Genomic DNA, 14,483 nt, shown 5'->3' with positions numbered 1-14,483 from the left:
TCTACACTAATTCTTATAGTAGTTATGAATGCAAGAACTGTGAGTTCCATGGCCTGTTTGAACTGGGAATCTATAGACAGAAAATGATGTGTTCAGGACTTTTAATTCTCAGCATAAACTACAGAGAACAAAGAGCATCTGAGGAGTCTCAAAATAATCTCTTAATTTTTGTTGCTGCAGGACTGCTTCTTTTAAAAAGCAGTCACAAATTTTATTTGTGATGATTATAGAATTACAATAAAAATTGAAATTTGACACTTGCTATGTCACTTAGGAGAGAATAGGGACATTGGGAAGGGAAGAGTGGCTAAAATTTGTATGGTGACCTCAGAGTGGACTCATAAGTCTAGGAATATTAGAACTTGAAGTAATTCTGAGACTCTTCTGAGCAGAAGCCAACTTTCTAAATGTGACTCAGGAAGACTGTCCTACTCCTAGACTAAAACCCTTTTAGTAATTCTGCTTTGTAAAGAACCCCAAATCAACCACCTATGTTGCTGCCCAAGAGTAGAGGGTACAAAAAGAAAAAAGTTAAAAATGTCAACTATAGTCACGTAACTAATAACGGAAATAGAGACTGTAATAGCTGTGCATATTTTTTATTCTTTTCTTTTTCTCCTTTTCAGAGATATATTTATATATGTGCATAAGAATCAGACTTTTTTTGGTGGGAGTAGGGTTTGAACTTAGGACCTTATGCTTACAAAGCAGGTGCTCTATTCCTAGAGCTACACCTTTAGCCCCAGACAGATATTTTTATGTATTGGTATCTATTTGTATTTAGAAAAATCTCTTTTATGACCTGTTTTATCCCCCTTATTTTCTCTAAGCATTTTTTTCACAATCAATAGCTATACAATCAAGTTTGTAGAAAATAGAGTATTGAGTTGAGACTATGATTATATTAAGAGAATAAATATCATCATTCAGAAATGGACGCTGTGATTTTTCCATTCAGATATGTATAATAACTGTTAGGATTTTGTATGTCTCCTTTTTGTTGGAAAAAATGATGAGTAGGTTTGTACAGTCATATATTTGAGTTTTGAAAATGTTAATTTTGAAATTCATGTAATTATACATTTTCTTAGCAATTTCATTGCATAATTTAAAGAGCCAATTCTTGGTAAATTGACACAAAGTTGTTTCATTTATATTTATAGAGGCTAAATATTTTAACTTTTTGTTTTTTATTGTGTATCTAGGGTCTTGAAGGAAATGCTGGTATTGCTGGAATATCAGGTCCTAAAGATCCTATTGGACAGAGAGTAAGTGTGAAGTCACCCTGAGTACATGAAAATTGTGTTTCTTTGCTTATTGCAAGACTTAGAAACCTAAATTTAGTGTGCTCCGATTTAGTAACTTAATAAAATTGCTTTTAAGATAAAAACTCATAACAGCACATGCAGGGTTCAACATTTTACAGTCCATAAATTGGCTTGAGCAAAATACCACATAGACCTCCCATACTTCCTGGGACTTGCTTTAAAACAGATCATCAGAATTAATGTGAAGGCTAAACACTGTATGAACTCACACCAGGAGCAAAAATATAAAGCAGTTTTGTGTGATAAGCATTAATACAACCAGGGACCAGAGAACACCCCCGTGTACCACCTGGAAGAGAACTGTTACCAGAACTCTTCAGACCACACTTTGAAAAATATTTCCCGATAGCTGTGTTTTCCTAGCTAAGAAGCAGGTATGCTGCCGAGGCAGTGATGAGAACTGCTTAAAGAGTTCTAAACACTGGGGTCTGAAGAACTCAAATTAGCAGGTTAGTGCCTGTAGTTGCAAAGTATATGAGAATATAAATAACCCAGCAACGATTACTGGTTATTGTTGGCTTTTAATTTGGTTTTTATTAATAACAGTCTCCTAATTGATGAGGTAGCCCATAAAACCGAAATTTAAAAAATTTTAAATTTTAAATTAAGTTTGAAAATTTCAAACAATGGCCGAAGTACAAATAATGACTCTCCTAAGGCAAGTGTGGTCAGAACAGAAGACAGGAAATATTTCCCATGCAGGAGAATGGAGTCTCGAAGAACTTTACAACTGACAATCACTGTCCTGTATAAAATATTAATAGTTCTATACCCACTCCTTCTTACAGTAAATTATTTTCAATAATATAAAGAACAGTATTGTCATGGGAACTATTTACTTAAAGACCCTTCTGAACATTCAGATATAAATTTATTGATTATTTTCATAATTTCTGAGGTACCAAGGAAAGTGGGTGTTTTTTTGTCAAGTCCAATTTTTTTGGTAGTATTGAAGTTTGAACTCAGGGCTTTCTACATGTAAAGCAGGCTCTCTACCACTTGAGCCACACCTCCAAGTCCAATTCCTGATTATCCCCAAGTCGGTTAAATATGAATAGGCTGCTCTAAAATAAATATTGCTTTTAAGTTCTTATTTATATTAAGTTCTTATATTGCTTAAATACATTCCTTCTAGTTTTATTAAAATCTCAATTAAGTCCTCTCTTGATCTTGTCAAAGAGAGGTTGGCAGCCTGCCTAGCACCTGTCCTAAGCAGGGTTTTATAAAGTATTGAGCCTCTGGGCCAGGATCTATCCGAACCTATATTGCTTTGGACGTCTGGAAATTTATCAGCTCATTAGTAGTAAAGTTCGGGTAACTAGCTCACTACTAACATTTATAAAAACAAATAATTGTTTATTAAATCATTACAGGACACCAATAAAGAGTTTTGATTTGTTAATATTTAGCAAAACACTATTATGGATCAGATACTTGTGTTCAGTTTGTGTCTATTATCTCATTGAATTCTCTCGAAAATCCTATGAGAGATGCCATTATCCCCACTTTCCACGAAGGAAACTAAGCCTCTGAAAAATAATTCGTTCAAGGCTATGTTTGGCTAGTATAATAGAGGAGACAGAATTAGAATCCCCATCTGATTGACCAAATCACGTTATAGGGTTGTTTTTTAATTGCAGAATTGGAATATACAATGTATACTTAGTGACCTAACACCTAGTTCCTGCTCAAAAATCAATAAATAGTTGATGATTAAATAAGATTAATTGAACTAAGAAATCTGGACTACTTGTACTCCACTGCAAAGATGCACTTATGTAGATAATGGGACTCACCATTAAAAACATAGTGATGTATCTTTCAAGCACATTTAGATAAATATAGACAGTTGTTTACCCATTTGGTCTACTTTTTGTGGAGTCCTGTCTATTCTTTTCTTTTTTAAATAATTTTTTGTTAGGAAATATTCATTATACATGGGGGATTCATAGTAACAATTCTGATTAGACTTATATTGTATATTACTTACATTGCCCCCATCGTCTCTCCCCCTTAGCCCCCTCCCCATCCCACATAAAGCGTTTGCAAGAGGTTATTTAGTTCTGTTTCATATAGGTATCTAAAGTCTATCAACCATATACCATCATCTTGATCTCCTTCCTTCATGCTCCCCCTTCCCACTAGTATCTCCCCACATACACTGTGCCTATTGTTCAGTCTTGATTTTCATTGTTAATATTTAGGCTGAGGTTCAAAGGGGTTTCTCAGTGTATGTCCACTGTGGGTGTGTTTTACTTTAGTCTGTTCAATCCCTTCCATTCCTCTCCCTTACCTTTTTTACCTCCCACCCCCCCCCCCCGTTTTTTCAACAGTTTTCAATACACATCCTTATATCCTCTACCTTCACATCTTGTGTTATGCAGTATTACTGATGCTCTGTCATTTTCTTTTCCTTCCCCTCTTTCCTCTAGTTCCATAGACTAAGTTTAACTGTTACAAACATGTTCTAGATCAGAGTTTCTAAATTATCATGTTTTTTGGTATATATTTTTATCTTTGGATCTATCTTCTCCATATGAGGGAAACACATGCATCTTTTGTGTTTCTGGTTCTGGCTAACTTCACTTAGCATGATGTTCTCCAATTGCATCCATTTACCTCCAAACCCCATGGCATTATAAATCCCTTGTGGCTGAGTAATACTCCATTTTGTATATATACCACAATTTTATGATCCATTCATCAGTTTTAGGATATCTGGGTTGTTTCCCAAACTTGGTTATTGTGAATGGTGCTGCGATGAACATTGGTGTACAGGTGTCTCTACTGTATCCCATGTTACATTCTTTTGGGTAGATGCCCAGGAGTGGTGTCACTGGATTGTATGTTCTATCTCTAGGTTTTTGAAAATCTCCATACTGCTTTCCATAGTGATTGTAATAATTTGCATTCCCACCAGCAGTACATAGGGTTCCTGTTTCACCACATCCTCACCAGCATTTGTTGTTGTTATTTCCCTTGATTATGGCCATTTTAAATGTCACGTCTTATTATTTTGAAGCAGTTTAAATATGTATGGAAGTAGGTTCATAGTCCTGAAAAACTAAGGAAGCAAATTATGCCAGTCAGTAAGCAATTATCTGTCCACTCTACATCCAGCCTTCTTTACTCCATTTTGTGATGTTCTCACTAAAAGTCTGTAATTTTCATTTCTTCTCTGCTATGAAATTGTCTTTTAGGTTTTGCCAGTAGAAAGCATGAGAGAGACAGGGGAAAGCAGGACAAAAGGGAAGGGATGTGAATTCCTTTCTTGGCTTGCTTTGCTTCTCAATGTTACTTTCACCACTTAGAGACAAAAGTTGGTTTTATTTTCCACTCGTTTGTTTTTTATTTTGGTAGTACTGAAATTTGATCTCTGGGCCTCATGCTTGCTAGGCAGGCACTCTAACACTTGAACCATTTCCCCAGCCCCCATTCTCCAGTCCTTTGCACTCCCAGAACCACCCTAATTTTTTCTTCACATGGTTATCAGTTTCAGCCAAAGAGCATGTCATCAGGAGTCTGATCCTAAATGTGTAAGAATTTTTCTTCAAGCTTCGGACATCCTAGCAGCTGTAGGCAAACCTCAGAGGGCTGAGACTCAGCTCTGAGGAGCCCCTGGTCTAACAATTCAAGCTACCTAGATCAGCCAGGGGCACCCTATCCTGAAGGTCTAATTCCAAGTTCTGGGGCTTCCTTCTACGGAAGGCTGAGCTATTCTCCCCACCTTGGTGGAGTCCTTTCCTCTGATGACCAAATTCTGTTCGATAATGCTTTGTGTCCAACCTTCTATGTCTTGTTTCCTTTATCCTCTCCCTTCTGGTTTCTTCTTCCTGTGGTTAATATTGATATGTGCCTCATTTAACAGTTTCTTCCATCTTAAATTCCCTCTATAGAAATACCTAGTTTTGTTTCCATTTTACAATTATAATTTGTTTCTAATAGCTGTAAGAACACAAGTAGGCCATGTCCCCATCCAGAGGCTCGGTTTTGCAACCAGTTAATTGGGGGTACAGAGGAAATACTATGAATAGTATCTAAAGTGATGTCTCCCAAATTGTTTTCTGGGGAATTTTACTGCTAGGGTTTTCTTTTCAAAATTATGCTTACGGTCATATGGATATAGAAACTGTTATTGTCCTACAGCAAACTATTAGAGACTCAGAGTGCACAAGCATGATACAGGCAAAAGTCTAGCAGAGAAGAAACCTGTTTTACTTTTAACTCACCATCTATTTCCAAATTACTTGACTAGGGAATCTATTTTCTTTTTAGTTAGCGTCTGTTACCATCTCATAGTGTACATTGTGAAATAGCCTTCTCTAGAATCCTGAGAAATTGAAGTTTTACCATCTCAGGAAGGTCTTCATCTTCAATATCTTTTTATTGGGGATGATTCTAAAGTCTGAAATTATTTTAAGAGGTTTTGTTTATCTGATTCTCAGCATTCATGTTTAAATAAGTACTGAGAGAAAGTATGCCCCTTGCTGTGAGGTGTAGGAGGAATGCTGAGAAAGTACATATAGGATGTCAGAATTCCAGGAAAATTATTGAAAGAAATAAAATGCAAGATGATAGAACACTGAGGGTCAGGGGAAATAGAGGGTCACATTGTATGAGATGAAGACAGATATGATTAAGTTTAAGAAGATGAGTTATGGGTTCACACTGCCTAGTTACTATTTTTGGTTATAGCATCTGAGTGTTATTTGAAATTAATTTTTTTTCACCTTCTCTGTGTCTTGGTTTCCTCATCCTGAAATAGAGAAAATAATAATATGGATTTTACAAGATTATAAGTAGATTAAACATGGCATATCCTGTAAGACAATGGACACCTTCCTGACATTTAGTTATTTAATATATTTCATAAAAAAGAAGCAGGCCCTGTTTAATTACACCAACTTTATTTAGATAGAAAGAATAGACAAAAAACAGCACTATTCAAAATGGAAGGGTCTTTGAAGGGATTTAATTGTGCTCCCTTGTTCTATAAATGAAAATAGAGCCGAATCTTGCAGAAACAAGATATTTCATTAAGAAGCTGAATGGCAGAGAAGTTGGATGGAGATCCCAGTCTCTCTGCCCTTAGCAGAGGGTTATATGAATTAAATTTGAGGTAGCTCATCAGTTTGCACTTTTGTGTTTTCCTGGGTAGTGACAAGAATAGTGGTACCGGGTATTTCTTTTGGAATTCTGATTTCACGGTAATCTCTACAAGGTTTAAGACCCATGGGTAGCAGGCTTTCTCCTACTCCCCATCTCTGTTTCCCTATCACAATTCTGTGGGAGAGAACCACAGTTACAGTAAGCATCAAAGACACTTGGAATAGTAGAAAGGAAAAAAAGTTGCATTCAGTGTTTTTCTGTTTTAATTTTTTATTAGCATATGTTAATTTTGCAAAGGGGTTTCATTGCAATATTTAGAGACATGCATACAATATACTTTAATCGAATTCACCCCATCTATACAGCACTTTCCTGCCTTCCCCAATTTGAACAGTTTTTAGTGGGTTTCATTATGCTTTTCTCATACATATATATAATGTACTTTGACCATATTCACCTCCATTACCCTCTCTCTTCCCTCTACCCACTTTTGTTGGTTCCCCCAACACAATCTATTTTTTAAGTCATTTCTCCTCCTCCTCTTTGTCTTCATATTTTTCCTCCTCCTCCTCCTATTATAGTTATTATTTTCTATTTTTAGTTCTAAAGTCTGCTTGTGAGGAAAAACATGTAATATTTTTCTTATTGAGTTTGGCTTATCTCACTCAGCTTGATGATCTCCAGTTCTATCCATTTTCCTGCAAATGACATGATTTCATTTTTCTTCATGGATAAATAATACTCCATAATATACATATACCACATTCTCCTTATTCATTCATCGTTTCTTGAGCACTTAGACTAATTTCATGACTTGTCTGTTGTGAATAGTGCTGCAGGGATCTTTATTGCATGTTGACTTCCAACTTTTAGTGTTATTTGGGAGAAGGAAGAGGAAGCATTGACTATTTCAATAGAACAGAAGTCTTTTTAGAGCCAAGTAACTAACTGAGCTTGGGTTTTTCATACCTTCTGCTTCTCAGACTCACCAGTGGCACTAACAATGGGGAAGAGGCAGTGAGCTCGTCTTTCAGCACCTAAGATTACTCTTCTCCCTAGCTTTGTGAAGTTTATCTAGTGTCATACTGATAGGTGAAATATATGAGAGAGAATCATAGTCACATAATATGCAAATCCTTATTAAACCCACCAAATTTTTCTAGAACTTCATAGAATCATGGCAAGCATGTCATTTTAAAGGAGAATTCAATGGGATAAAGCAATACTGTATTGCTATATAACTAAACCTATGCATCTACATACATAATTTATGATCTATATATAATCTATATGTATACAACGCCACACTTCATTGAGGTAAAAGACCACAGGAGGTTAAGAACAAATGTCTAAATTCAATATAAACTCTATAATGCCACTGAGAGCCATTTTACTAGCATAAAGGCCCCCAACATGCTGGTATTAAACTACTGATAGATATTTAGGCTGCATTTATATTTTGCTTTCCTGGAAAGTAAGCCAAAACAAACAAATTTAAGGCAACCTTAAGAAGTGTCAATATTTCTTATTTTATCTGACTCGTGTTAAATGTTATTCATAGTGACAATTAAAAATATTTAACAATAAAGAACAAAGGCTGGCAAATTGATCTTGAATCTATCTTACCCTCTTATAAGATTTTTCTCTTCTGTACAGAAAAGTCATTTTTTTTAGCAACCTTCCTCTTTCAATTTTGAGGGATAACATTATTGCTTTTTGATAAATACATGCTTACTCAAAGCTACAAGTAACAGATTTTCGATTTTGATTTCATATCTGAGAAGCATCTGCACAAGTCTCAATAATATGTTTTTAAATACAGAAGATGTAAACTTACAGAATATAGGTTGTCCTGGCTGCAAGCTATTGAACACTGCTACTCACTTCCATTGTGTCTTTGGAAAGATAAACGACCCAGTATACAAGATTGAATCCTGCAAATGCTACTGGAAAGAGAATCCGAGAGTACTGGTCTATTTTACTGGGACCTCCAAAGGCTGGTGAGAGTGGCGGGGGTGTGGTGGGTGTTGATTGTAAGATGGGTGCTCTAGTAAGGACTTTACTGGTCTCAGGGGATGGAACTATCGGCAAAGTCAGAGAGGTGATTCTTTTCTTCAGATGGTACTTGGAATCAGAATGCTATGGAAAGAAATGACATAACATTTAGCACAGGAAAAAGAATAGAGATCACTTATTTAGTCATTATTTTCATTACAGAAAATATTTTTTAAGATAGCAAATTTTATTTTATTTTTCATAGTCATTAATTTTTTGAAATTATGCTTTATTGTTTTTACATTTACTTATCTGTGTATACATTATTTGGGCCACCTCTTCCCCTCCCTCTCCCCCTCCCCTATCTCTAGGCAGAACCTGTTCCACCCTCTTGTTCTCCCGTTTTGTTGAAAAAAATATAAAAGATAATAAGAAAAACATGGTGTTTTTGCTAGTTTGAGATAAAGATAGATATACAGGGAGATTCTTTGTGTTTCCATGTGTATATATATTATAACCTAAATTGGTTCATCTCTATCAGACCTCTTCACTATTCCCTAGTCTCCTTTCCATAGTTGCCTCTGCCAGTTAAGGATTACTTTATTCACTCCTCTACAGTGTGGACATCAAACACATTCAAGTTTTTCATTTCCTTCCCTTTCTCTATCCCTCCCATGCGTGGTCTCCTCTTAGTGTGTGACCCATGCCCAATAATATCACTGCATTTGCTTTAGGTCTATAATCTGTACATGAGGGAGAACGTGCAATTTTTGGCCTTCTGAGCCTAACTTTGCTTAAGATGATGTTCTCCAGTTCCATCCATTTACTTATGAATGACAAAATTTTATTCTTTGTGGCTGAATAAAATTCCATTGTGTATAAATATCACATTTTCATAATCCATTCATTGGTAGTGGGGCATCTCAGCTGTTTACATAACTTGGCTATTGTGAATAGTGCTGCAATTAACATGGGTGTGCAGGTGCCTTTGTAGTAACCTGAGTCACATTCCTTTGGGTATATCCCTAGGAGTAGGATTGCTGGATCATATGGCAGATCTATGTTTAGTTTTTAAGAAGTCTTCATATTGACAAATACTTATTGATTAGTTATTATCTGAGATAAAACATCAACCAATTCTTAAGAGCATTTTCTGTTATTAGGTTTCTAAAAAAGAGTTAAAACACTTTAATCCAGAAATACTCTTTTTTTTTTTTGTAGTACTGGGAATTGAAGCCGGGGTCTCATGCATGATAAACATGCACTCTGCCACTGAGCTACACCCAGCCCCAAAAGAGTTCATTCAAGCCAAGTAAGAATGGCTACATTGGGAGTTTTGTTTATTTGTTTGCTTGTTTTTGTTTCTGTTTTTTTGTTTCTTTTTTGGAGGAAGGGAAGCTGGAGATGAAACTCAGGGCCTCCTATGTGCTAGGCAAGCATTCTACCACTGAGCCACACCCCAAGCCTGATGCCAAGTATTTTCCTTGTCAAAGAAGCTAAATCAAGCATTGTACAATAAGGAAAAAGTGAGCCAGGTTGCAAAGTTAAGTGTAAGGCTCTATGGCAGTGAATGTGGCAATGGTTGTGGATGGATAGTGAGATTCCAATTTAAATTATATGCACAATTACTTAATACCAGAAAAATCACAGTTTAGTTCAATGACATTATTCTTCTAGAAAAATTGCCAGCCTAATTCCTCATATTTATGCACTTGTGAATTTGAACCACTTGAAATGTAAGGGGAAAAATGGACCAATGGATATCCAAGGCCAGTGGCCAAGTCACGTCTGTATTTGAAATATATCTGACTCTTAGCTTAGAAGTTCTTTTCAATGATCCTTCCATACTTTCCATTCAGAACTTCTCCACTAGTCTCCCAACCTTTTTCATCATCCATACAGTTTATCTACTAACCTAGAATTATTGCATACTCTATTCTGTAATTAGATTTTCTTGAAATCATAAGACAATCAGCTTTCATCAATATTTCACACATTATTTGACAGGTTGTAAGGCGGAGGTTCAGAAAGAGGAAATGCCTTGCTTATGGTCACATGGCTGACAATAAAACCCTCTATTTGATTTTAATGTTTGTTTCATCCCAATATTTTCCCATCTCTACAGTAAAGTACTGAGCCTAGTTCAGAGACTCTGAGTGTATCTGATTTAGATTCCTTTCTTGCTATTGGGAGTCTAGGGGGGGCTGTCCTCTGATTCTTGCCTGCAGCCTACAACGATCATTCTTGTTGGGGTTGGGTTGTCTTGCTGAGTCTCTATCTTCAAACACTAGCTGTACATTACCCCTGATCTTGTAAAATAACCTTGTGTCCTCCCTGGCAACAAAATTACTACTTTGCTGCCTGGCAGGGCATATTCCTCACATGGACAGACTCCCATGGCTTAAGCCAGCAACCCTGCAGCAACAGGATGAGAAAGTCACCTCCCCTGTGCTGACTGAACCACAGGATCACAAGGACCTGCCGATGTGGTGACATTTGGGCTGTAGGAACAGCAACCCAATGAATCTCTTTTTCCTATTTTCCTTCCTGGATTTTACTGTCTGATTTGCCATACACATTTCTGAGTATCTAAATAATAGTGCTCATTATAAAGAATCGAAGCCCATGTGCTTTTAAATACCACAGCAAACTCTGTTTCTTCACCCAAAACAAAATGAATCTGTGTATTTAAGACTGATTGATATATCATTGTGATTTTCAAGCAAGGACAGTCTCATCTATTGGCCAGATTCTATGGCAGTCACCTCGGAAAGAATTAAATAGAGCATAGGTCTTGGAGGGAAAAAAGAGTTTAAAATAGTAGAGGGCCAAGTATGCTGATCTTGAACAGGAAAAAAGGAAAGTGAGATTATCTATTCAAAATATGAGATATCTGAGAGTGGATGATACTGAAATGAATTGCATCTGTGTAAGAAGAAGGCATAACAAAAAGAACTGAATGTAGTTTAGTAATAAAAAAGGAGGGACTAAGCGGGGGGAAGGTAAGGAAAAGTAATGGAGTTACATTAATGTTCAGTGCATTTACAGGTGAAATACCATGGCAAAACCCCTTTGAATAATGAATATACACTTAAATAATGAAGGACAGAAATGTAAAACAGGTCCTGTTGGGAGGCGGATGCTAGTGGGAAGGAGAGGATGAATGGAGAGGCTAAAAGGAGGGTAATATGGCTGATGTACTTATAGGCTTGTATAGAAATAGAACAATGAAACCTGTGGAAATCAATTTAAGTAAGGGGGGATTTGAGGGAGAATAATGATGAGGGTACATTGCAAGCATATATGGAAATGAAACCCCTGTACAACTAACATTTGCTAACAAAATCACTTTTTAGAAACATGTAAAAGAATAAGATAAAATATGAGATATCTGAGGTCACCAGACTATATCTGGTTGGGACCAGAGTAATATATGTTAGTCTTAATGCATGTTGCCTCTTCTGGAGTAAAAACTTTGTACTGGTTTCCAAACTGTTTCTGTTATGTTTCTGTGACTCTAATTACATTTTTCTTCATTTTAAAGAATATTATTAGAATATTCTCTATATGACAGAGTAAAATGTGTCACTATATCATCCTCCAAAAAAAAAGTTATCCTCCTCCCACACATATTGAACACCGAAATACTTACCCCTAGCAAAATTTCTAAAGATCATGAGGAAGTAGAAAGAGGGCAAACCTTCAGAGGAGTCTTTATTTCCAGGCTCATCTTGATCTTTTATTAAGGGGCACATTACCTATGTGGAACCCATCATTCTATTTTAAGCAGAAGGAGGGAAGACATGACAAGTTCATTGGGTAAAACCCATAAGCACATTAGGCATTATTTTTTTCTTTCCCTCTTCTGTAGCTATTCTGGAATCCCCTGGCATTGTCACATTGTCATAAAAGACTTAATGAGGATTGTCAAATAACTCTGGTCCAGAGATAAGAGGTATTCAGAACCAATCACCATGAAAAATTTAAGTAAAATGGCATTGACCCCTGCAGTAGGATTATACCTGTCCTTGTTTACTGCTATGGTGTTTTGCCTAAGAGCTGAGAGAATGAGGCAGTCAGAAGTCTCCAGATTTATGATTCCATATCTACTACTAAGTTTTGATTCAACATAAACATGCTATAGGTATCAGAGATGGTGATTCCCTTTAGTTTCAAGCTCTGATCTTTAAAGCTAGGGAAAATTACTGTTTTCCTCATTAGCATTTTCCTGTTTCTTCAAGAATTTGGGCAAATGTACTATGTATACCTGCACACATATTTGCTGAGAAAAAAAAAAACCTTAGTTGTAACTACTTTTTCAAGTATCTACTTCTGTTTCTCATTCTTATCACTCACTTTCTTACTGCTTTGCCTAGAATAACATTCCCTGCCACCCATCATTGCCTTCATAGCTATTGATGCCAAACTCATCATTGATGGTGCTAGACATTACACTTTTCTGCCTACTTAGCTAGGATGACTCCTGTAGCTAGTATATTTTCCCTTGTAAGTATAGCTATCTCCTTTCCTAGCATGAAATATCCTTAATGGTATATGAGACCCTTCTCCTGCAGCAGTATTGCACAAGGCATAGAACACAGAATATTCTCCAAAATTACAGCCTTAATCAAAACATGATTGAAAATCTAAGCATTTTTCAAGGATTTGTGGGAGAAGGCAGGAAAAGAGGGGAGAACAAAAAGATTTATGAAAATGTCGCATTTTATTTTAATAGTGCTAGATATTACATTATATGATGTGTATCATTTTTAAGTGCTTCATGTTGACAAGCACTGTGAGGCAACGTGTGTGCATAATTTTATTCTTTGTGAAAACATCTTTAATGTCATATATTCACTTTAGAAGTGAATGAATGGCAGTGGAAGCAGGAAACTCACATAAACAAAAAGTGGGAAGGAAGGACCGGATTCAAATCAGATGCCAAAGATTACACTCTTAGCAGTTCTTACGCTGTTCACTCCACAAGCTTTAGGCAAAGTTTCTCAAACTCAGAAGTACTGACATTTTAGGTTGGGTAACATTTATTTATTTTTTTTATTGTGGTAGGATTCCTGTGCATTATGGGATGTTGAGGAGCATTCCTGACCTCTTCCCACAAGATACCAGTAACTGCAGCCCAAATTATGATACCAAAAATATCTACAGACACATGTCTAGCAGAAGAAAAACACCCTCCTCTAAGAATCACAGGTTTAGGATCACAATTGTTACTCAGTTGATTGAGAATGATGTCTCCTAGGCAGCAAATGTGAAGGTAAAGGAAACCCTAAAGAGTCCTAGCTACTCCACACTCGGATAATAGGGAATTGGGAGTAGAAGGATACTCGACTCCAATTTAGAAGAAATACATTGAATTTCTAAGATGAAAAGAAAGCAATTTTGTCAACTGTACAAGCTACAGGTTTGCATCAGAACTTGCCTGCTCTATTGTAAGCACAAGTAGCTTCAGCTGATGGTAAAATAGGCTTTTGTCAGAGTCCAGATGAGGGCTCAGCTTGGGGCTGTCACTGTTTTGAGTGGAACACCTGTGGTTTTGAATTTTTCCAGGGCTTCCCTGCTGCTGAGTGCCATCCTGCTTTGGATATTTTTAGAGCACCTCTTTGTTTTAAGTAAAGTCATATTGCAAAGGTACTGTGAGTCAAAGTGGACAATATGACAATCAATTGTTTAATAAGGCACTAGAGAAATATGTAGAACAATTTTGAGTCTAATCTGTTAAAATAGTGGGGCAATATATAACCTCTTAACTGAGATATTCTAGCCAGGGCTGCCCAACTGAATGGTAAAGTAATTGTTTATGGAACCAACAATGAGGGGCATCAAAGTAAGAGAGAATAGGTTTTTGGAAACATGTAGTATTTGATCTCTCTCTCTCTTTCTCTCTCTCTCAGCAATACTGGGATTTGAACTCATGGCCTAGTTCATGCTAGGCAGGTGCTATACCACTTGATCTATGTCTCTAGCCCCCTTTGTTTCAGTTGTTTTTGATGTAGGGTCTTACACTTATGCCTAGGCTGGCCTGGAATACAT

At 36.5% G+C, this 14,483-nt stretch overlaps 1 protein-coding gene across 4 annotated transcripts in view; it reads right to left on the bottom strand.

Moving 5' to 3' along the window:
• Window positions 1–6,689: 6,689 nt before the first annotated feature.
• Gabra6 (gamma-aminobutyric acid type A receptor subunit alpha6) overlaps window positions 6,690–14,483 on the bottom strand; it is a 150,392-nt gene continuing 142,598 nt past the window's right edge. For all 4 annotated transcript variants that reach the window (XM_074057708.1, XM_074057707.1, XM_074057710.1 and 1 more), the window contains one exon: window positions 6,690–8,576. In XM_074057708.1, the coding sequence (XP_073913809.1) occupies window positions 8,301–8,576 (276 nt within the window). In that variant the 3' untranslated portion in view covers window positions 6,690–8,300. The remainder of the gene's footprint in view (window positions 8,577–14,483) is intronic.

The sequence above is a fragment of the Castor canadensis genome, chromosome 16, assembly GCF_047511655.1.
Source record: "Castor canadensis chromosome 16, mCasCan1.hap1v2, whole genome shotgun sequence".
Lineage (NCBI taxonomy): Eukaryota > Metazoa > Chordata > Mammalia > Rodentia > Castoridae > Castor > Castor canadensis.
Note: the sequence above shows the minus strand (reverse complement) of the source record. Positions and strands in the feature narration are given on the sequence as shown.